Genomic DNA, 23,828 nt, shown 5'->3' with positions numbered 1-23,828 from the left:
ATGGTTGCTGTTAAATAGGAATCTCTTTGTTCTAGGGCCCTTAAGTCTGGCTCAAAGGCAGGATTTCTGTCCTTGGATGTCAATCAAGAGGCAGAAGCGCAGCAGGGGCTACTGGTTTGTAGTGAGACGCTTTGGGCTGGGCTTGTGGGTCTCTAAATTGGTCAACCCGCCTCAAAGCCACGATCCAACGGTTAGGCTAGGAAGGCGCTCTAGTGTCCGGGGTAAGTAGCACAACCTGGCCAGCCCCTGCAGTCTCTTCCCGCTAGGCAACGTCTCCCCATCGACCTGGTCTCCAGACACCTCTCACCCCGCCACTCCGTGGTCTGGTTTTCATTTAACACCTCCACCAGGTCTACGCAGTTATCCCACATCGTTTAACCGCCACCTTTGATGATAGAAGCCCTCGTGCACATATATAAACATATTTATGTATATTCATTTAAATGTCCAAAGGATATATTCTGCAAGCCAGCCTCCTGTCCCCAGACACACAGCCTTAGTCCATGGGCCCAGAGCTTACAACTGCTCTGTCTCTCCATGTCTCTGCCGCTGCCACAATCTCTGCTATCACTGGCTTTCGAGGTAGTGATCTCATGCTCTTCCTTCTTGATGATCAAGGAAACATTAATGTTTTCTTCCCCCCTTTTAGTTACAAATCTTCTATAATTTGTTACAAATCTTCTATAATCTTCTATAAGTTGTGACAATAGCAATGAATTGTTGACAATTATTTGTACTTGGGTCGTAAAATCTTAATCACCATTTGTCCCCATCCACTTTTACTACATACATTTAGTAATTAAAAATTAATTATTTTTAAGTATCTCAGTTTTTATTTCAATTATTATAAAGAAAAATGAACTTAAACCCATGTAATAACATCTCAGGAGACCTCAGTATTTTTTAAGTGTCAAGTGGTCCTGAGACCAAATGTTGAGAATCTCTGACCCTGTTACTTGGGTATGAGACCTGATTTTATGGCACTGTCAACTACTGTTCATCTGTTATTGTTACGTTACTTTATGTATACTTCATATCATTTTGTAACTTAGCAATTTTTTGTTATTCCATAACCAATAGTGTGAGGGAAGTTTATTTCATTTGTATTACATGGAATCTGCTTTTGAAATCATACAATTCAGTCCAGAGTACCATCTTGCTGACACAGCTTTAGTCTCAGGAGACTGAAAAATAGAGTCACACTCAGTATTCTGGATATAAAGGATCTAATGACAGAACCTCAAGTATAGTTTTAAAATGAATGCTTTTGACTGAAAGGGATCGGTTTCCAAGCCTGTGATAATCATCAATTATTATATATCCATCAAGTAATATTATTCTATAAATATTTATAGTAATTTGCATGCCATTTAATATATTTTGTGATTGGTGTTATTGTGAAGACTATAATTATACAAATTGAATACAGATGGAAAAAAATCATATCTTACTCATTTCTGGCTTTCTGGCTCATGAGATGCATTTTATGAGATATCCAGATACTTTGAACTCTCCCTATTACTTAAATCATACAGAATTTTTTTATTTTTAAATGTAGACCTTCCAACTAGTTGTATGTGTCAAGCAGGGTTCTATTTTCCAGAAGTGTTTGTGTTGGAAAATAATTCAGATTGTGGCCTGTGGTCTCTGAGGGCTCATTTCCTACAAATCTTAGTTCTGAGATTTCCAGGTAGAATTTTTTTGAATAGTAACTGAGTATTGCCACAAATCCTTTTGGTTTTCAAGCATTGATATAGATGGCTTATTTTATCTTTTCTTCTTTTTTTTTTAACAAACATACTTTTAAGAAAAGTAATGAGTGAGATCTGACATTAGATAAGATCTGGGAAATTGGGGGGTGGGGGGTTACATTATAAATTAGGATTCTCCATAAAATACCAAATTTTCTTTCAGGAATTCTGATCATTGTAAGAAGGTTCCAATTACAGACACTGTTCACCTTGGTTTACATTATGGCATATAGATGGCTTCTTAAATGAGTAGTAAACATGCTATTGCATGAGTTTTAGAGGACAAATGAAAATGTAAAACCAAAAGAGGTGTGGTACAAAGCTTCATATAAATCCCACTTTACCTTCAGTTAAGTGACAAATTATATGAAAGTATTTATCAAGGTACTGGCTCCTACTATATACACTTATGTTGCTTTCTTCTTAAACATGGTAAGACTATCTGGATTTTCTAGTTAATTGCAGGTCAAAATCTCTTATGTTGAGAATTGAGAAATACACTAAAAATGTTTTGTACATTAAGTTCTCAAAAGTAAGTAGAATGAGGTTGTTGTTGTAAAGTGCCATTGAGTTGGTTCCAACTCTTAGCAACCCTGTACAGGGTTTTTGAAGCTTTTTAAATCTTTGCGGGAGCAGAAAGCTTTGTGTTTTTCTCAGGGAGTGGCTGGTGGGCTTGGACTCCAGGTCTGTGGTTCAAAGTCCAGTGTTTATCTTAAGGAGCACTATAGAATAAGATCTTTTCAGAACAGAAAGCTTGTTTTCCCATTTGAAAAAAATTTATGGAGGACAAGAATCTCATGTTGACATTTTAACGTAGTACATTCATTGCAACTGTTGGTGTGGTGCTGTGGGTTAATGTGCTGGATTGTAAAGTCAGTGGGAACTTCAGGGTCAGCGGTTCAAGCTCACCAGGTGCTTCTCAGAAACCCTAATACAGGCTCCATATGGGTTGGAACCAACTCGAAGGTACTTAACAACAACAATTAACAATAATTCTGTAGCTAAAAGTGTGATTAAAACAAATCCAACAAGATCAGTGGTTTAATTCTTTTTTGACATCTCAAGCTTTCAACATTGAGAGAAATTTCTGAACCTTTAATCCAAACAATTAACTAAAATTTATAAAATCTTCAAAGACCTTAAAAATAAAAACATTTGTTTACAGTGATACAATTCTTTGTTTTCCTTCTTAGGATGTTTTTAGACTCAAGTATAGAATTTATCAAATTAAATTTTACCTTAATTAAATTTGACCCATTCCAGTTTTTTGCATGTGTTTTGCTTTTGATTGGTTCATTTATTTTAATTAGAAACCTCTCCTGTAATTAATTTGTTGGGAAGAAAAAATTTCTTTATGCAGGAGGCATAGATGCTAACTCCAGCTGTGTCACTAGCTAGCTAAGTAACATCAGGTAAGTATTCTCTTTGGTCTACAATCTTCCTGAACTTTAAAATTGAATTAGGTAGTTTCAAGCTTTTGGTCTAATTCTGAATTCTGTGATTCTAAAGAATAATGGATGGGGTCTGAGATTTTATTGTTTCCTTGGTTGGTTGGTGTTTTGGCCTTTTATATTATTGCAAAGAAAAGAATTTGTACATGTTTCTAATGTTTTAGAAACGTTGCTTCTATTTCCCACAGGTGGTTTTTTTAATTTTGTTTTTTAATGTGTTAGCCAGAAAAGTAGTCATAGACAATTTGATTTATATTGGTATGGTTTTTTAATTAAAGCAAAAACTATTAAAACCAAATGGAAAAGAAAAATTCAAATGATCTAAAAAGATGACCAGTTTGATTACTTGAGAATGAAGAATATAGAGAGTAACATTCAAACTATTTTTTATGATAGGCTTTAAACTGTAAATCAGTTTTTTTAATATATGTACTTTGGAATATATTGTGTTTTAGCTTAAAGAATACTATAGAGAAAAATGTTGGAAATCAGATTTTTAAAAATGAGTGTAAATCATAAAGTATTCCCCTGGAAGACGATGCTGCTTGATTGCCTCAAGTAGTAAGTAGTATCGCGTGTAGTTTTAGCGGTCCACTGACACACACTGAAACTTGTAAGACTAATTGAAATTACATTTATCAAGGAGTTGGAACTTAATTCCCATGAAAAATATTCAGAGAAAGCTAAAAATCTTCAGATTAGAATGGATATGGTTTGATCTGGAAGAGATAATGGGAAGATAAGAATTTATTAAAAGGTGTGATTAGAGGTAAATGTGCACTTAATTGCCAAAGCTTAAAATATTGAGACTTAAAATATATTTGGAAAAAACTGATCTGAGGGATAAGTAAAAGATTACCTATATGTTTGAACATCCTTTGAAAAGAGATGTTCTATGCTACACCATGCACAAGAGCCAAAAGAAATCAGTGAAATAAATGAAACACCAGTTTGAGCCAGGTTAATGAAAAGGCTTATTTCTCTCAGTGTTTTATTTGACTAGCATCAGTTGACATTTAGGAGGAAAGTTGGCTATATTTTCCGTGGTAGTACATAAGTGTTTTAATTCATTTATTTTATCATGTATACTTCACCTTATTTCAAAAAAAAAAAAAAAAAATTAGAAATTTATACTACTTCATGGATGGTTTACAATAAGAAAAAAATGCAATATTTGAGTTATATCCTTCATATATTAGGGTCTGGTTTACTATCAAGCATAGAGATGTTACTATATACACATTTATAGAATATGCCTTTTTAATTAATTAAAACTCAATGCAAATTATAGTTCATAAAATGAAAATTTCAGATAGTGAATCTTAAAATCACTAGCAATTTTTTATGGAAATCTCTAAAATGAATCTCAATATTATCAGTTTTATTGATTATCATTTCATAGTCCATGCTCATTATAGAAAGTTAGAAAATAATAGATAAGCAAAAGAGAATTATAATTTGTTACCAAAAGATAACTATAGTTAACTTATTCATGTATGTCTCTTCTAGTCTTCATACACACAATTTATATTTTTAAAAATTACCATACATACATACTGTACTATACTTTTCTGGTTCTCATTTTAAATAATATTTAGGGAAATTAACATTAAGCACTTAGCTTATATGTGACATTTAGCTTCTGTAAAGGTCTTGGACTTGGAAACCCTGTGGGGCAGTTCTACTCTGTCCTTTAGGGTTCCTATGAGTCTGAATCAACTTGACCACAGTAGATTTAGGTTTAGTTTGGAAATTTAAATAGCTCACAGTCATCATTTTGAAAAGCAGTTAGTGAATGTTTTGTCATTTAGTTATTTACTTGGGGACGGCTGGAACATCTAGGACTCTGCTTCAAATGGCCCTAGTTTATTATATTTCATGAGTTCTGGTGTTTTGTAATCATCTGCCGGAAATCAGCTTTCTTTACTTATGTATTTGTGCCAACTCTTGTTTTTCTAAATGATTATAAATTTACAGTGAAATATTCAAATTTGTTTGCATTATGTTTAACTTAAACAAATTTTCATTCACGACTTCTTAACATTTTTGCTTTTCAAAGAGTGTAATTGAGGATTAGCAATTTGCAACTTAAACTGAATGGTTTATTCAGGTATTGAAAAATTAGGACATGAAAATGCCTTAGAAGTCTAGTTTTCATAATTAAAATGATATTGATTATTCAGCTTCAAAATCACATAAATTAATGTAATTTTATGCTTTCATTAATATTTCATAGTAATTATCTCTTCTCATGCAGGAAGATGAGAAGTTTTTGTCAGAAGTTTTTGCACAATTAACCGATGAGGCTACAGATGACGATAAAAGGCGAGAATTGGTAAGTTAGTCTTTAAATTCAAACTCATAAAAAGTACTGATTTTAAGGCATGGTCAGCTTTTTTTGTTGTTATACATTATTGTGTTTCAGGTGAAAGTTTACACAGATAATTAGATTCTCATTTAACAATTTCTGCACAAATTCTCTGATATATTGGTTACAGTTTTTCACAATGTGTCAACATTCTCTTAACATTCCATTCTATTTGTACTACTTCCAGTACTCTAGTTTTTCTGTCCTCTTCCCTTCTAGTCATTGCTTTAGAGTAAATTTTGACCATTTGGACTCATATACATAGATGGTGTGGTGCTGTAGGATAATCATTGGACTGCTAAATTGGTTTGAACTGCAAGGTTGGTGGTCATACAGGCTCACTATGAGTCTGAATGGACTCAAGGTGCGTAACAATAGCAGATAATTTTTTAAAGGAGCTCCTTACTTACAGATGTTATCATTATGAACCAATCTTTCATTTAACTAAAAGGTGACCCCAGGTATAATCTCTGTGTTTAGTTTTAAAAAATATCTTAGGGAAATTATTTTGGGGTGTGCTCTTGTCTCAGTCAGTCCAGTAAGTCTAGACATTTTGTGATTTTCAGTTCTTTTCCAAATTTCTCTCTCATTCTTTCAGGATCCCTCTATTGTGGGCATATCAAAATGATAGGTTATGGTAGGTGGGTACCATCAGGTTCTTTTCTCAGGTTAGGTGAGGCTATTGTTCTTATAGACTATAAGTCCTATAAACAAATTTCTTCTCTGAGTCTTTGGTTTCCTTCTTTCTCTTTTGTTCTGAACAAATAGTGATCAGTAGATCAATAGGTGGCCTTTGACACACTTCACCACAATGGGATGCATAACATACACTTTAGGAACTCTGTTATGCCCAGAGTTGACCTACACTAATATGATTCTAAGCTTTTACATCCACCAAACCAGTCTTGCAAGGTGTTTGGTTGTGTCTAAGAAGTATGCGTAACTGTCCTTTCTGATATATATGTGGAATACATGCATGCACATACGTAAAATGTATGTACATAGTGGTTAAGTCCCAAAGTATTGCTGTAAAATCATAGAAACCTTTACTAAAAATATTAAAAATGTGGTGCTATTGTTTGCCACATAAACTCCATATAGTTCTGAAGGTGGTGTTTCCATGTCTTTAACCCTTCCCTGAAGAATTCTTTACAGGCTTTTTGATTTACACATCAAAACAATAGTTTCAGCACCCTCAAGGGTCTCAAATCATGTTCCTTTTAAGTATTCTTTGAGTTTGGGAACAAAACAAGGTCTCAAGAGGAAATACCAGGGATGGAGCGTGGAGTATAAAGATTGTCAATGAAATTCTAATTGGACAGACTTACTACCCTTGAAAAATGAGCAGGTGCAGTGTTGTAATAGAAATTCCTCGGTGTAACGTTTCTGGCCTTTTTCTCACTGGTTGTGGTTTTCAGTGTTATTAAAACTTCTTCAGAATAAGCTCCCATGATCTTCATGTATCCTTTGCAAAAATCTATCAAGATGACCCCTTTGGAAATCCAAGTCACAGGTGTCATAGCCTTCTGAACTGACCTCGGTAACTTGAATATAATTGACCTAGAATATTGTATCTCAAGCCACTCTTTTGATTGAACATTTCATTCTTTTAACTAATAAGGCTCAGACAATTGTCTAACTGAGATAACTTGTCTTAAGCCATCCACTGATTGCAGACATGTTTAAGCATGTTTTGTTTGGAATAAAATATGTACACATAAGAACTAGAACCCTAATAGCAATACTTTTTGACTTACCTTAGTACATACAGTGTAAATTCTTAGGGAGTTACTTGGTCAGTGACTGAAGAACAATCCAGTTTACTTTTAATAGGGTGGTAGCTTTTAGTATTAATAAAGTTCAGCAGAATTCTGTGCTGTGGTATAGATTGCTTACAATGTTATGTTTGTTGATTTCTCACTATAATTTCTAACATTACAGGTTAATTTTTTCAAGGAATTCTGTGCATTTTCTCAGACATTGCAACCTCAAAACAGGGATGCATTTTTCAAAACTTTGGCAAAATTGGGAATACTTCCTGCTCTTGAAATTGTAATGGTAATTATATAGTTTTTTCACATATTTTTGAAAATCTGATTTAAGAGACTTTATACTATGGGTGGAAAAATATTTGTTGTAAGAATGACTTAAGTTTTATGTCACTCGTTATTATTTGTCTAATAGTGAATTTGAGTTTTTTTACATTTTTAATCTTGCAGCATTGGTCTAGTAACTGAAAGTTTCGAGGTTTAAACCCACTTGCCACTCTCCAGGACAAAGATGTGGCAGTGAGCATCAGTAAAGATTTACTGGGCAGTATTGTTTGGTCCTATTGGGTCATTGTAAGTCAGAATTGACTCATCAGCATTATGGCTTCCAGGGAATAAAAGTCTTAACATGTTTTGCAAAATTATTTCTCTGTGACATTAAGAGTGTTTTCATAGAAACTAATAAAGTGTCTTTACTTTATTGCATAGAATGAAAGCAGATTGGACCAAGGAAGCTAGTGCTGCAATGCAGGTTTAGAGCAGTAGTTTTCAAACTTTTTTTATATTGGTTTTATCTGTAGATCATTTACTGTATGACAAATTAAAACTCAGAAAAAAATTAAATATTTATTGGGAAATTGTAAGAATCAACCTCTTATATATTGGCATAAATAAGACAACTTCTTTAAATAATTTATTTTCCAAAACACAACTAAAGATAATGATTTATATTTCAAATCCCTTTTTTGTCTGGGTGTGTAGACAATGCCTAAATTGTCATAGCATGTTCTGCTTTTAACCCATTGTAATGTCACATGTCATGTAGCTTCTGAAAAACACTACTGTATGTTGGGTAGAATGACAGTGCAAAAGGTAAATAACATCGTCATATTTTTATAAAAATAGTTTTAATCTTACCTATTTCCTGAAAAGAGTCGTAGTATGGTATTGTAAGTTAATGCACTGGACTGCAAAAGTCGGTTTGAGCCGCATCGTCTGCAGTTCAAGCTCACTAGCCTCTCCTTGGAAACCCTGTGGGTCGGAACCAACTCTACGGCACTTAACTACAACTTCCTGAAAGGCTTAGACCACACTTTTGAGAGCTGCGCTTTAGGGGGTGTTTTTAGAATCACTTGGAGATTTGGTAATTTAGAAGAAGAAGAGCATTTGGTAATTTTACAGGAGAAAAGCATTTAGGACCACTGTTATATAAAACTAAGTTGTAGAAAAGGGTAAAAATGCTCAAAGTATTTTCAGAACATCTGTTAGGATAACCAAAGGCAGTAAGAATGATAGAAATGGTTACTAACAAGTAACCCTTGAACATACAGGGCAGAATACAGATTCTGAATGGCTTTCATAAGGACAGATTAGTCGTATTTGAAATGACGATCCCACTCGTACCCCACTTCCAAATAACAAAGCACACATAAATTCTAGTGTTTTAAAAGCATTGCTTTATTCTGTGATGACTCTTATATTTGAATTCTCTGAATACTATCTTTAGTTTGATTAAAACTAGTAGAAGCTAAATGATTTTTCAAACTACCTAAAAGTTTTAGTGATTGAAAAAAGGATATTTAGTGTTCAGTAAAATAACTAAATCTGAAAAAAAAATTTGCATGGATTTGGGAAAGAAAAGGGAAATGTAACGCAAGAATATATATATATGTGTGTGTGTGTTTTTTTTTTGTTTTTTTTTTAAGAATATATTTTTTAACAGTCTTAAAGGGACCTAATTTTTCTCCACCCTTTTCCCCAGGGCATGGATGATTTGCAAGTCCGATCAGCTGCTACAGATATATTTTCTTATCTAGTAGAGTTTAGTCCATCCATGGTTCGAGAATTTGTAATGCAAGAAGCCCAGCAGAGTGATGATGTAAGTAATCATGCTTCAGTTCTTAGTATGTTTAGCAAAGTGTTATTAGCAAACTATTGAAAGAAATGGCATTACCAGTATTCTTAACTCTTTTGAAGCAGAATAATAAAATTAGGATCAATTTTAAGTTTGGGAACTTCAAAATATATGGCAATTGTTGATTGTCAAAAAAACAAAACAAAACTCATGTTAAAGTAAATGGATGCTTAGGTGTTGGTTTTAAAACAAGTACTAGTAAAATATAATTTCAAACCCTAAGGAAATTTTCAAGGCAGTCACTTACCTGTACTGTATAATTAAGTTGCTTAAACTTGTTCAGATTTGTGTGTGGTGTGTGTGTGTGTGTGTGTGTGTGTAAATAAAATTTTAATGAGCCCAATGTCTTTTTCCACCAAAGAAATATTTAAAAATTACCCTTAAACTGTTTTAAGAACAAGATGAGCACATAACTAGCTTAAAAGTTTTTGTTATATTGAAAATATTTTAGTGTTAAGGAGAAGGTTATGAAAATATAATTCTTTTCTTGAGGAATTATAACTTTGTCTCTTTCTAATTTTAATCTGATCCATGCATGAAGTAATATTGAATTAAAATTATAGTAGTTTCGTGCTTAGTCTCTTAATGTCTACTTAGATTTGTACTTTTATCTTTGTTAAGTACTTCCAGTGTTTCTTAAAGCTGTTTTATTTTCAAATCAATTGAGCCTAATTCTATAATTTAGGAAGAAGAGATACTTGGTTGGCATTAAGTATATTTGAAATTGATATTTTTATAACCAAATGGTGCTAAATCTAGTTTGAAATAAAGAAGTACCTACTGTGTTAATGACTTTATAATCTCACTGGTGATTGTTTTATTTCAGTGCTATCATTTACAAATGATAACTTTGAAATTAATTTTATTAGTACATCTCAAAGGTGAGTGTTTAAAGCACTCATAAAATCTTGCAGCACCATAGTAGTAGTTAGCTGTTGGCTTTTAGAATTCTTAACTCATGGTCTTGATTATTGTGTTCATTGAAAATATTTATAATTTAATTGATGCATAAGACCTAGAGAGGCAATTCAAACCTACAAGCTGCTACTCAGAAAGCCTACACAGGTTTGCTATGTTGGAACCAATTCAGTGGTACTTCACAGCTGTGAAAAGTCTTTCTCAATTTCTCATTTTCTTATAATCAGAGTCTTTAAAGATCTTTTATTGACCTGAATTTTCTGATGTAATGCTTTTACAATTTTAGAATTTTGTTGCTTCAAGATCATTGAATGAGCCCATGTTGTTGTTAGGTGTCATTGAGTTGGTTCCAAAATGAAACATTGCCCAGTCCTTTGCAATCCTCACAATTGTTACTGTCCTCAAGCACATTGTTGCAGACACCGTGTCAGTTCATCTTGTTGAGGATTTCCTTTTTCACTGACCCTCTACCAAGCATGATGTCATTCTCCAGAGACCAGTCCCTCCTGAAAAAATGGTCAAAATATGTAAAATGAAGTTTTGCTATCCTCACTTCTAAGGAGCATTCTGTCTGTACTTCTTCCAAGATAGATGTGTTCATTCTTCTGGTAGTCCATGGTATATTAAATATTCTGCCCTAACACTATAATTCAAATACATCTCCAGTCTTCTTTTGTATCCAGCTTTTGTGTGCAATTAAAAATGCCATGGTTTGGTTCAGGCACACCTTAGTCCTCAAAGTGACACCTTTGCTTTTAAACACTTTAAAGAGATCTTTTGCAGCATATTATCCCAGTGCAATACATCATTTGGTAGGTTGACTGTTGAACAGGCGTTGATGGTGGGTCTGATCATTGTTGTTAGGTGCCATTGAGTCAATTCCAACTCACAACAACCGTAGGCTCAGCAGAACAAAACACTGCCCAGCCCTATACCATCCTTCATAATTGTTGCTAAGCTTGAGCCCATTGCTGTTGTCAGTGTGCCAAATCTCCTCATTGGGGTCTTCCTCTTTTTTGCCGACCCTTCACTTTACCAAACATGATGTCCTTCTCCAGGGACTGGATCCTAATACGTCTGAGAGACAGACGTAATAAGTGTGAGAGACAAAGTCTCGCCATCCTGGCTTTCAAGGAACTTTCTGGCTATGCTTCCTCCAACACAGATTTTTTTTTTTCTTGCAATCCATAATACTTTTAATAGTCTTCATCAGCATCATAGCTCAAATGCATCAATTCTTCTACAGTCTTCTTTATTCATTGTCCAATTTTCACAAGCATATGAGGCTTTTGGAAATACCATGTCATGGGTCCAGGTACACTTTAGTCCTCAAAACTGACATCTTTGCTTTTGAACACTTTAAAGAAGTCTTCTGTTGCAGATTTGCCCAGTGCCATACATCGTTTGCCCAGTGCTATACATCGTTTGGAGTCCTGGTATGGCACTGTGGGTTAATGCGCCAGATAGCAAGGCCATTTGAACTGTAAGGTTTGGGGTTTAAGCTCACCAGCTGCTCCTTGGAAACGCTATACAGGGTCTCTCTCTATGAGTCAGAGTCCACTCAACAGCACTTAACAACAGCAACAACATACATCATTTGATTTCTTGATTGCTCCTTCCATGAGTGTTGATAGTGAGTATTTGCATACAACCACATGCCCACTCTCACATCCATGCATGCATACTGCCTTCTTTTCTGAATCCTTGAAGAATAGGTTGTAAAAATGATGATAGAATGCCCCTTCACCCCTAGGTTACTTCAGTATCTACCTGCTAAAAACTCTACAGATGTTGTTGTTGTTGTTGTTGTTGTTAAGTGCCGTAGAGTCGGTTCCAACCCATAGCGAATTCTTTATACATCCACGTTATACTTTATTTTTACAATTTTATTGTGTAACTACAGTCCTTATTCGTATTTTGAGCAAAAGATACCTGGTCCCACTCTCCAACAGTTTGGGTTTGTCTGATGATATCTCATGGTGAACCCATTGCCGTCAAGTTGATTCTGACTTAGAGAAACCCTTTTAGGAAGAGTAGACCTAACCCATAGAGGTTCCAGTGATATCCAAGGGTATAATCTTTACAGGAGCAGACTGTCACATCTTCCTCCCACAGAACAGCTGGTGGATTCGAACATGCACCTTTTAGTTAGCAGCCAAGCACTTAATGACTGTGCCACCAGACTGCTTTTTACTCATGATTGTTGTTGGAAACCCTGTATAGGGTTTCCAAGGAGCAGCTGGTGAGCTTGAACCACTGACTTTGCAGTTCAAACAACTTTGCAGTCTGACGCATTAGCCCACAGCGCCACACACATTTCAAGTTATTTCTTTGTAACTGTATTAGTGTGAAGTCTCTAGATTAATGTACTTGGCTGCTGATCAAAAGGTTGGAGCCACCACCCAAAAGACCTGGAGATCTGGTCTGAAAGATTACAGCTATTGAAAAACCTTTGGAGCACAGTTGTACTCTGATCCATGACGATAGCCGTGAGTCAGGGTCATCTTCACAGTAACTGTTTCGTTGTTTAACTTCAGTGTGTCATAGAATTCCTTGAGTTTAATAAGTGAGCTTAAAGTTTTCTTTGTGCAGACCGTACTGCCATTTTACATTAAGTTCATATATAGAATTTGAGGGACTTTTGTTGCTCTTCTTTGACCTGTCAGAGTGGGTTGAAAGAAGCACTAATATTGTCATACTTGTAGTGATTCCATTCAAATTGCTACAAATCACATTTCAATTTTTTTTGTTTTAAATTCTCCTGTTTCTACTAAGAACCAAGGAAAACTTGAATGCTTCTACAATATCCTTCAAGTTATTTTTAATACACTGTTTCACAGCGTCCTTCTTGCTCTTCTCATCATTCTCTTTCCCTTTTTTTCCTTCTTGTATTTATGGACTCAGGTTAAAACAGATATTGGCACTTTCTTAATGTTAGCAGATTTTCAGTGCAAGATTCATATAACTAAGCATAATTGCCAGTTTGGCTGTTAGTGAACAGAATGCTGTTGATTGTAAGATATTTTCTAATTTCAAGAAGCTAAAATTTTGAGAAAATCTGCCTTAGGATTAGTGAATTAACATAGGTTCTTTATCTTTGCAATCAGAACTTAGAGTTGCTCAGATTCCGTGTATGTTGTTAAGTGCTGTTCAGTCAATTCCAACTCATAGCAACCCTGTATAGGGTTTCTGAGGAGTGACTAGTGGGTTTGAACTGCCAACCTGGCAGTTCAAAAAAGTCATGTGGTCCTACAGCACCATACCAGGACCTCTATTCTCCTGCTGGGAAGGATAAAGAACATATGTTATTTCACTAATTCTAAGATTTCTTTTAGTTTTAGTTATTTTAAATTAGAAGAATATGTATTATAGTCAATGGCATTCTATAGTCCCTATCTGCCAAATTGGTATTTATGGCTTAGTTATATAAATCTTCCACTGACAAATTCCATGTATAGATACCTAAAACTTTCCCTCTTAACACAGTGCATTATATTGGGCAATATTGCAAAGGTTTTGTTGTTGTTAAGTGCCAATGAGTCAATTCTGACTCATTGCAACCCTGTACAGGGCTTCTGAGGAGCAACTGGTGAGTCTGAATTGCCGACCTTGCAATCCAGCACCATATCAGGACTCCCTACTTAAATTTACTTTAAGAATAAAAGTACATGCTTTTAAGAATTGTTTGAGATTCAGGTGTGATAAATCTGAATAGAAGCACAATTTTCTCTAAAACTTTGGTTTAGAAAGTATTAAAACTTGGAAACATCTCCCAGGATCAGTGGTTTAACTGTTTTAAATGATACTGTATGAATGAGGAGTGTACATACTGTTCTTAAAAGGGCCAGGTAGTAAGTGTATGACTTTGTTTGGGCAACTACTTAACTCTGCTATTGTAGTATGAACGGTCCAAAAAGATTTGAAAATGATAGAGTGTTACTGTGTTCCGATAAAGTTGCACTGTAAATCTTTTCTTTATAATAACAAGCAGTCCCAGGTAGTTTTATAATTTGTTGACTCCTGATTTAGACCCTTTCACAAAACACTGCAGGTAAATGATGGTGGCATTTAGAGGCCAGTTCTGAATTAAAGCTTATAATTGCATAAACTATAGTGGTAATTTTAAAAAGAGCAAAAATAAGAACCACAAGAATAAACCGTCATTAATGGGAAGGAAGTTGTTAAGGCCTTTTATGATTGTAGAAGAGTCTTGGTGTGCTGCTGTAGGATAAGCAATGAACTGCTAACTGAAACGTTGGCAATCCATACCCACCAGCCTCTAGGAAACCCTATGCAGTGTTGCTGTTAGTTGGAACCAGCTCATTAGCACTTAACAGCAAGACTGTGAATTTATGAAAATGTTCTCTTAAAGAGATTGGTACACCAGCATTGTTATGACTTCACTAGGGTTTCTTTGTAATGATTTGTGTTGCAATCAAGTCATTGTTAAAGAGCCTAGGCATTTTCTAGTACAACTTGCCTTATATTATCATTCTGTTTGAGCTACTTGAGTATGAGTTAGCCTGGGTGATACCATTATTGGAAAGCAAGTTGAAGAATCGAGATTTGATTTGATGTATTTAGTGCCAGTGGAGAAAGCCAGAAGACTGGTGTGAAGTTTGTGAGAATGGTTATACCTCAGAGATCTTGTCCATTCCCCTAGAGTTACCAGTGTAGAATAGGCATTGAAGAGTACTTAGCTAGTTATTAGCTGACTGATTGGAGCCTGGGTCATTTCATTTTGCTAGGGCATGATGTTACAGGGTTAAACACTGGAATGCTGGTGGTAAGATTGGCAATTCAAACCATCAGCCCCTCCTCTGGAGAAAGATGAGGCTTTCTGCTTCCAATAACATTTACAGCCTCAGAAATCCTTTAGAGGGTTCCTGTGAGTCAGAATAGAATCCATCCATGGCAGTCGAATTGGGTAGTGGGTTCTGCTAACTATGCTTGCTATATTATATTAACTTAGAAATTAAATATGTCTTGCAGGCAGATTAGTTACTAATAGTGATGTTCAACTATTATGTTGCCTAGGAACAAATTGGTCTTTGTTTCTGCAAGCATATCATCAGTATTTTTTAGTAGATTTTAACTTGTAGCAGACTAATTTTATTTGTCTGCTGTGCTGAGAACCTCTGAGATTAGCATATCTTGCTGCTCCATACTCTGTTGTTGTTGTTGTTAAGTTATATTAAGTCAGTACCAACTCATAGCAATCCTATACACAACAGAATGCAATACTGACTGGTCCTGTGCCAACCTCACAGTCATTGCTACATTTCAGCCCATTGCTGCTGCCACTTTGCCATTCCACCTCATTTAGGTTGTTCCTCTTCTTCTCTGAATCTCCACTTCACCATGCATGATGTCTTTCGCCAGAGACTGGTCCATCCTGATAACATGTCTGAATTATGAGAGACAAACATCCTGGCTTCCAAAGAGCACTCTGTCTGTACTTCTTGCAATACAGATCTCATTGTTCTTTTGGCAATCCATAGTACTTTGAATATTCTCCTCCCCCACCATATGTCAAATGCATCAGTTCTTCTATGGTCTTCCTTATTCATTGTCCAGCTTTCACATTCATATTAGATTATTAAAAATACCATAACTTGGGTCTGGAGCACCTTAGTCTTCTAACTGACATCTTTGCTCTTCAACACTTTAAAGAGGGCTTGTGCAGTAGATTTGCCTAATGCAATACATTCTTTGATTCTTGACGGCTACTTCCATGAGTGTTGATGGTTGAACCGAGCAAAGTGAAGTCTTTGACAGCTTCAGTCTTTTCGCCATTTATATGGTTATTGTTTATTGGTCCAGTGGTGAATATTTTTGTCTTCTTTACATTGAGGTGCAACCCACAACGAAGACTGTGGTCTTTAATCTTCTTCTGTGAGCATTTTAAGTCCTCTTTGCCTTCAGCAAGCGAGGTTCTATCATCTGCATATCACAGGTGATTAATGAGTCTTCCTCCAATCCTGATGTCATGCTTTTCTTCGTATAATCCTGCTTCTCAGATTATTTGATGAGTGTACAGATTGAATAAGTATGGTGAAAGAATACTGCCCTGGCACACACCATTCCAAATTTTAAGCTATTTGCTGTGCCCTTGTTCTTTTTGAACAATTGCTTCTTGGTCTATATGTACAGGTTCCTCATGAGCATAATTAAGTGTTCTGGAATACTCATACTTAAAAATGTGGTTAATAGCTTGTCATGATCCACATAATCGAAAGCTTTCCGTAGTCAGGAAAGCATAGCTAAACACCTTACTCTGGTATTCTCTGCTCCAGCCAAGATCTATCTGATATCAGCAGTGATATCTCTTGTTATATATACATCCTCTTCTGAAGCTGACTTGAACCTTTGAAAGTTCTTTGTCAATGTATGGTTGCAGCCATTTTTGTATAATCTTTAGCAAGATTTTACTTGCATGTGATAATAATATTATCTAATGACGCCTACATTCCATTAGGTCACCTCTTTATGGAATGGTCACAAATAATGGATCACTTCCAGTAAATTTGCCAGGTAGTTGAATTCCAAATTAATTGGCATAGATGAGCGAATGCCTCCCATGCTTCGTCAGTTTGTTTTAAAAGTTTTCAATTTGTGTTCCATCAACAGTATTTGCTTCCATTCCCTCCTTTTTTTGAGTGGGAGGGGGGGTGCGGGGGGGGGGTCATGTACACAAACCACACAGGAATATATACTAATTTAAACAACCAAAGGGCACATTCTGCAAGCCTGCTTCTTGGCCGCCAGCACCCAGTCCATCTCTTTCCATGAGTCCAGAATCCTTAGCTGCTCCCTCTCTTCATGCCCCCATCTCTGCTTCCATCTCTAGTGTCACTGCTTCTCTGGATAAGGTCCCGTATTCCGCTTGTACTCTTCTCCCTTCATGGTCCTATCATCCTGTTTCTGAACTGTAAGATTATCTGTTCCCCATTTTTGTTACATAACTTCTACCTCACAGTTGTGACAGTCACAATTAGTCATGATAACAGTTACTCACTATTGAAGCATAAGAATCTTATCCCTATCTCTTTTCATCAGACCCGTCTAGACAAGATGAAAACTTTTCAGTAGGGACTCTACCATCTCCCACATGCTCTTAAACTAAACTCCCTCTTGAAAACTTGTAAGCCAGTCACTTTGTGCCTTTACCAGCTCCTCATTTTAGGTAGCCGATGTCTTAAGTTGCCCGTCCCTATATGTATATATGATTGATACAGTTAGTATTTAGAGCTACTACATCCATAAGTATAGGTCAAGTTCATCAAATTTTAGCAATTTACACTTGTTTCCAGTATCCAAAAATTTTTTTAATTAATTTTTTAAATCTTCCTTTAGTCAAGTTCTGATTATCAAGCAATTGAGGCTAGGTCAAATGGTTACTGTCTGCAAGTTTGGGTGTTCTTAACGCATCTCTCTTCACTTCATATCAGCTGGATGCTTCACCCTCAGCTCTAGCCTTCCATGGCTATGTCCTTGTCCGTGGGCTCAGGAATTCCCAGGTTTCACCACATTTCGGACCAACCAGCCCTTCCTCTTTTCTCCCTCATTTCCAGGTCAACAGGAGTCTATGGAATGTGGTTAAACTCAAATCATTTCTTCATTGCTACCTTTCCCGCTCTTACACTCTCCAAGTAGACCAACGTGGTCGTCAGCAAGCTTACTTGCCTGCTCGTGTGTTTACTTTGAGTACCATTCATTCTTGTAGCACAAGAGTATCTTTATCAGAGCACTGTTGTGTTAGAAAGAACATTCTGACAGTATTGTAGAGAACAGATAGATGAAGGAACACCATTCAGAATTATTATCTTGATAAGATACAAGCAAGGCACAACCTGTAATGGTTTAGAAAGGAAGAAGAAAGAAAATAGCAGTTAATGCATTTCAGGGATGGGTTTGGCTGCACATATAAGAAAACTCAAGTAATTTTTTCCAAATAAACCGAATCCATTGCTGTCCAGACAACTCTGACTTATAGTGATTCTGTACACAGAGTTGAACCGTCCCATACGGTTTCCAAGGCTGTTTAATCTTTATAGAAGCAGTTAGTAGATTCGAACTGATAGCCTTTTGTTTAGTAACCAAGTACTTTAAGCATTGTACCACCAGGACTTCTTTAATTGTCAGATGCCATTGAGTCAGTTCCAATTCATAGCAACCCTATTATGTACAGTAGAATGACACTGTCCGGTCCTTCACCATCCTCAGTCATTGCTGTCTGAGCCCATTATTTCAGTCACTGTGCCAGTCCATCTCGCTAAGGGGCTTTTTCTTTGTTAACCTTCTGCCAAGTATGGAGTCCTGGTGTGATGCTCTTGGGTAAGCACTGAACTGCTAACTGAAAGCATGGTGTTTTGAGCCCACCATCGCTCCTTGGAAACCCTATACAGGATTACTAGGAGTCAGAACCAACTTGACACCCCTTAACAACAACAACTGCCAAGATGTGTCCCTACTGAGAACATGTCCAAAGTACACGAGACAAAATTTTGCCATCCTTGCCACTGTACTTTGGATATTGTGCATAGTCATTCAAAACCTTGCTTCCTCCCTTCAGGATATTATTAGCAGTGGCTGCATTTCAGATCCTAAATGAGTTTCATAGAGAATTATTTTGTTTGGATAAAGAAGAATATTAAGTTTGTTGTTGTTGAGTGCTGTCAAATCAGTTCCAAGTTTAGGATTTCCAGTGCTGTAAATCTTTGCTGGAGCAGAAAACCTCATTTTTACTTCCTCGAAGTGGCTGGTGGGTTCAAACTGCCAATTTTATGGTGCGTGCCTCTGGAATAAAAATAAATTTGAACGAAAAGTACTTTATAATGAGACTTTCTTTTTAATGCTTTACAGAATTTCTCAACTGAAGGCATTTGTCTCCATTCTATGTTATTTCCATATTTCAGTCCCATTTCATTGCCTCCTTTCTACCCCTAAAAATAAGCATATTCTCAAATCCTTGGCGTTCATGTCAAAACGTTTTTGTCATGAACAGTCACTTTCTGACCCATTTAGAGCTAAAGATTTCTACTTTAAACAATACAAGCAGAAGGCATCCTTCTTATCTATAGGTGTTTATTTCAAGACCCAAGAACATTTGCTAATGTAGCATTCTGTTTGATGATTGATAGGTGCCATTTAGTCAGTTTCGACTCATAGCAATCTTAGTACAAAACACTGCCCACTCCTGTACCATCCTCAAAATCGTTCCTATGTTTTGTATCCATTGTTAATAGAGCCACTGTGCCCATCTGTCTCATTGAAGGTCTTTCTCTTTTTCGCTCTCTGCCAAGCATCTTCTTAATGTTCCCTCCTGATAAACATGTTCAAAGTACATGAGACAAAGTTTTACCATTCTTCCTTCTAAGGGATATTCTGGTTGTGTGTTTTTCCAAAACAGATTTGTTTTTGAAGTCTGGGGTACTTTCATTATTCTTTGTCAGCACTGTTAATTCAAATGCATCAGTTTTTCTCTGATCATCCTTATTCACTGTTCAGCTCACAGTGTTCTCCACTCACCTTCTATGTAGATAAGTTATTTTATCTCATTTTTTATGCTAGGAAACATAACTGATTAAAGATTGAGACCATCTATATTTTGGCGTCACATGGTGGGTGATCTTGTTAGTTAGTGAATTTCTAAATTCTTGCCTTATGCTGAAGCCTAGAATGAAAATCTATTAGAACCTTCAGGGAACACCATTTGCTGGGAAGTGATCTTGTTTTTCACTTCCCTATTTTGATGGTATTTTAAACTGTGGTGTATTCTGGGTTTTTTGTTTTTTGTGGGTTTTTTTTTTTTTATTTTGGAGTGGATTTTTCTTTTTGTCAGTGTTCATAGAACTTTGAAAAACTGTCACAAGAAAAAAATTCAAATCAGCTTTTCCGTTCTTGATTTCTCTATGTAATTAATTTATTTGGTGTTTTTGTCTTTTAGGTGTTTTTGTCTTACATCTAAATTCGATGTAATGGAAATGCGTTTTCTTTCAGGATATCCTTCTCATTAATGTAATCATTGAACAAATGATCTGTGACACTGATCCTGAGCTAGGAGGTGCTGTTCAGCTGATGGGCCTTTTACGGACTTTAATTGATCCAGAGAACATGCTGGCTACAACTAACGTAAGAAATGATTCTGAGATTAAAACATTTTGGTTTAGTCAATTGTTAGGTGTCTTTGTAGTAAAGCTTCAAAAAATAACAAATAAGTATTTATGCATGTCCTTGTGACAATTCATTTGGAGCAGAACACAAGATTAAAATCTTTATCATAAAAGTTGTAGTAAAATGTTGGGAAATTCCTTTTATGGCCTCCCTGTAGTTTTAGGTTCTTAAAAATTAGTATGTACTAAATGATCTCAAGTATACAGAAAAAGAAGTAAAACAAAAGACTTAAAGGTAAAGTTAAATATTTAAAAATATTCCAACTCATAGCAACCCTGTACAGGGTTTCTGAGGCTGTAAATCCTTATGGGAGCAGAAAGCCTCATCTTTCTCCTGAAGAACAACTGGTACTTTCAAACTGCTGACCTTGTGATTCACAGCCTAATTGGTAACCAATAAGTTATGTCAAAATGATGGGATTTTTTTTCTTCATAAAATTCCCTTGTAATTATGGAAAATGTGTATTATTTTTTAATCTTTGCACGTTTGTGGGCCCACTTGTGTAAAATATAGTGGTAAAAAGATTTAAAGTCATTATTTGTCAAAATCTCAAATAATACAAATAACAGTTTAAAAAATACAGATTTCACTCTTTGCAGTGCCTTGAAAAATTGATTTATTAGTTTTTCAAATTTGCATATTGTTTGTTATTGATAAGTGCTGTCCAGTTGATTCGAACCCATAGCGACCTTGTTTGTATAGGGTTGCAAGGAGCAGCCCTGCAGTTCAACCGGCATTGCAGTCTGGTGCATTAACCCACAGCGCCACACCAGGACTCCTTGGGTATTATTATAGTCAAGTCCAGGTTTTAAGCAATCGAGTTGCCATCAGGTGGTTTGATTGATTTTTGTTTTTGTTGTTATGTGATGTGTTCTTTATTGCATTTCAGACAACAAACATCTTATGAAAGAAATTGTTTTGAATAGTTTTCTTTGGAAAAACTTTGTGTAATGCTGTTTGATCTTTTTCTTGCTTAGTTTATAACCTGAAATAAGAATGGCTTTCCAGTGCTGCAGAAATAAGATTGAAGGGAATGTATTTACTAGTGTTTGGATTCTTTCACAGTATCTTAAAGTTTCTCTTGTTTGTATATGATCTATACTGCCAACTCCTGAATTTTTATTAATTAAAAATGTAATGAAGTATTCATTTTCAAATATTCTCTGTTTCAGAAAACTGAAAAAAGTGAATTTCTAAATTTCTTCTACAACCATTGTATGCATGTCCTCACAGCACCACTTCTGGCCAATACTTCAGAAGACAAATGTGAAAAGGGTAGGGTCTCTATCTGCTTGTGTTTTGTTTTTGTTTTGTTTTTTTAAATAAGGGTGAAATAAACATAAAAACCAACAGGCTATTTATTTGTTGATGTATATGATAGGGGTATAATTACTTTTGAAAAATTTAAACTGTAATATAAAACCTTGATTTCCCTTGTGTTGAGTATGTGAAGGAGAAAAATACAGAAAATGTGTCAAGGAGTGTTACTCACTGGGGAAGAGAGATGAAAAGACTCATCAAAATAAAGAATGAGATGGAGCAGACAGTATAATGTCTACATTAGAAAATCATAGGGAATCATCATTAGAGATCAGTGTGGCAGAATAGAAATAAAAGTCCTTTTATTTCACAACATCAGGATCAGAAGTGGATTGGTTGATCAAAAGTTACAGTAGAGAATGTTTTTTTTCAATTACATAAATTCTTTAAATATTTCGAAATGATTGATCATTTACTAATATTTTGTATAGAGATAGGTAGGCACTTTTTTTAAAAGTATGTGTTTGTTTATTGTATTTTTGTGTTACTTTTCTTGCATAAACATTCATCAATTACTATTTCTGGTTTGATTTAAAGAGTAGTGAATTTAAAAAGTAGTGATATCTTTGAAGCAATGTGAGTACAGGATCTTAGTGGGGTTTTAAGTGTCTCTATTCCCCTACTGTAGAGTTCTGGTGTGGCGCTGTGGGTTAATGCGTCAGACTGCAAAACCGTTTGAACTGCAAGGTCGGCAGTTCAAACTCACCAGCTGCTCCTTGGAAACCCTATATAGGGTCGCTATGGGTCGGAACCGACTCGATGGCACTTCACAACAACAGCAACAACATTCCCCCACTGTGCTTGCTGCCCCCCACCAGGTTTTCATAATTGTGTTTATAATTTGGCAGTAATCTTAGCCATAGATGTTACTATTCTCTTCAGTTTTGTCAGTCTACATCATATAAATTATATAATCATTACCAAGTATCACTAGCATAAGCAAAGGGTGTTCCGATAAGCATGTAAGTGAACTTGATAAGATCAGAAATGTATGGGGCATACTAGAGCATGCATACTATTTACATTTTTTTGTTGTTTATACCTAGTGCTGTTTTTGATATATGTCCCTATTGTTGCCAAGGTTCTTGACTCATTTTAACTCATGTTTAGTATTCTCTTGTATGAGTATGTTGCAGTTATCCGTTCTGCTTAAAATGTACATTTGTTTCTAGCTTTTTTTTTATTATAAACATGCCCCAGTATACATTCTTGATTTTTTTTCTGTGCACGTGTACCTATAAAGCTCTAAAATGTATGCCTAGAAATCGGAACTTATTTATATTGTCACACTTAATTTTTTGAAAATAAAAAATCCAAATACATATCAGTAGTAATCTCTAGCTGTAGTCTTACTTTGTGTTAGAGTATGTATGCTATATTGTCTTTATAATCCCACATCTAAACCCAATTTGAGAAAAGGCAACTGACTCTAATGGTTATTATAAGGATGATATAAGATTATGATTAAAGACATACTTTGCAAATTGTGAAGTAATAGGTAAATATACGATGTTACTGCGGAAACAGCTGATTTTGATTTTTTTTTTTTATTATTATTATTATTAGATAACATAGTTGGATCTAACAAAAACAACACAATTTGCCCAGGTAAGTATTAAGTCATATATTTTTTTTAACTAAAGCACGTATGAATTATTTTCATACTTAAAAAAACAAGGCTTAAAAAAGTATATTTTCAACTTGAAAACAAAATCTAAGAATAGATTTGCATTTTTTTTATTAAAAAAAAAAAGTTCTCTTTTCTCTAATACAAAAGAAGAAAATCTAGTTGGAATTTTTTTTTTTGTAAATGTATACCCTGTTTTCTGGAATTCTTTTGAGAAAGCCTCTGACTATTGAAATTTTAGTTCTTATTGATATCTATGTAGACTTGGTATGGCACTATAGGATAAGCACTCGACCACAAGGTTAGTTTAAACT

The 23,828-nt window shown here is 35.3% G+C and overlaps 1 protein-coding gene across 2 annotated transcripts in view; it reads left to right on the top strand.

The window, feature by feature from the left end:
* The window catches only part of SMEK2 (SMEK homolog 2, suppressor of mek1 (Dictyostelium)), an 82,820-nt gene that overhangs the window by 31,982 nt on the left and 27,010 nt on the right, over nucleotides 1–23,828 (top strand). For both annotated transcript variants that reach the window (XM_006868016.1, XM_006868015.1), the window contains exons 5-10: nucleotides 5,460–5,537; nucleotides 7,512–7,628; nucleotides 9,321–9,437; nucleotides 20,394–20,525; nucleotides 21,740–21,842; nucleotides 23,454–23,495. In XM_006868016.1, coding sequence (XP_006868078.1) covers nucleotides 5,460–5,537; nucleotides 7,512–7,628; nucleotides 9,321–9,437; nucleotides 20,394–20,525; nucleotides 21,740–21,842; nucleotides 23,454–23,495 — 589 coding nt within the window. The remainder of the gene's footprint in view (nucleotides 1–5,459; nucleotides 5,538–7,511; nucleotides 7,629–9,320; nucleotides 9,438–20,393; nucleotides 20,526–21,739; nucleotides 21,843–23,453; nucleotides 23,496–23,828) is intronic.

The sequence above is a fragment of the Chrysochloris asiatica genome, unplaced genomic scaffold (genome assembly GCF_000296735.1).
Source record: "Chrysochloris asiatica unplaced genomic scaffold, ChrAsi1.0 scaffold00114, whole genome shotgun sequence".
In the NCBI taxonomy this organism is placed as follows: Eukaryota; Metazoa; Chordata; class Mammalia; order Afrosoricida; family Chrysochloridae; genus Chrysochloris; species Chrysochloris asiatica.
Note: the sequence above shows the minus strand (reverse complement) of the source record. Positions and strands in the feature narration are given on the sequence as shown.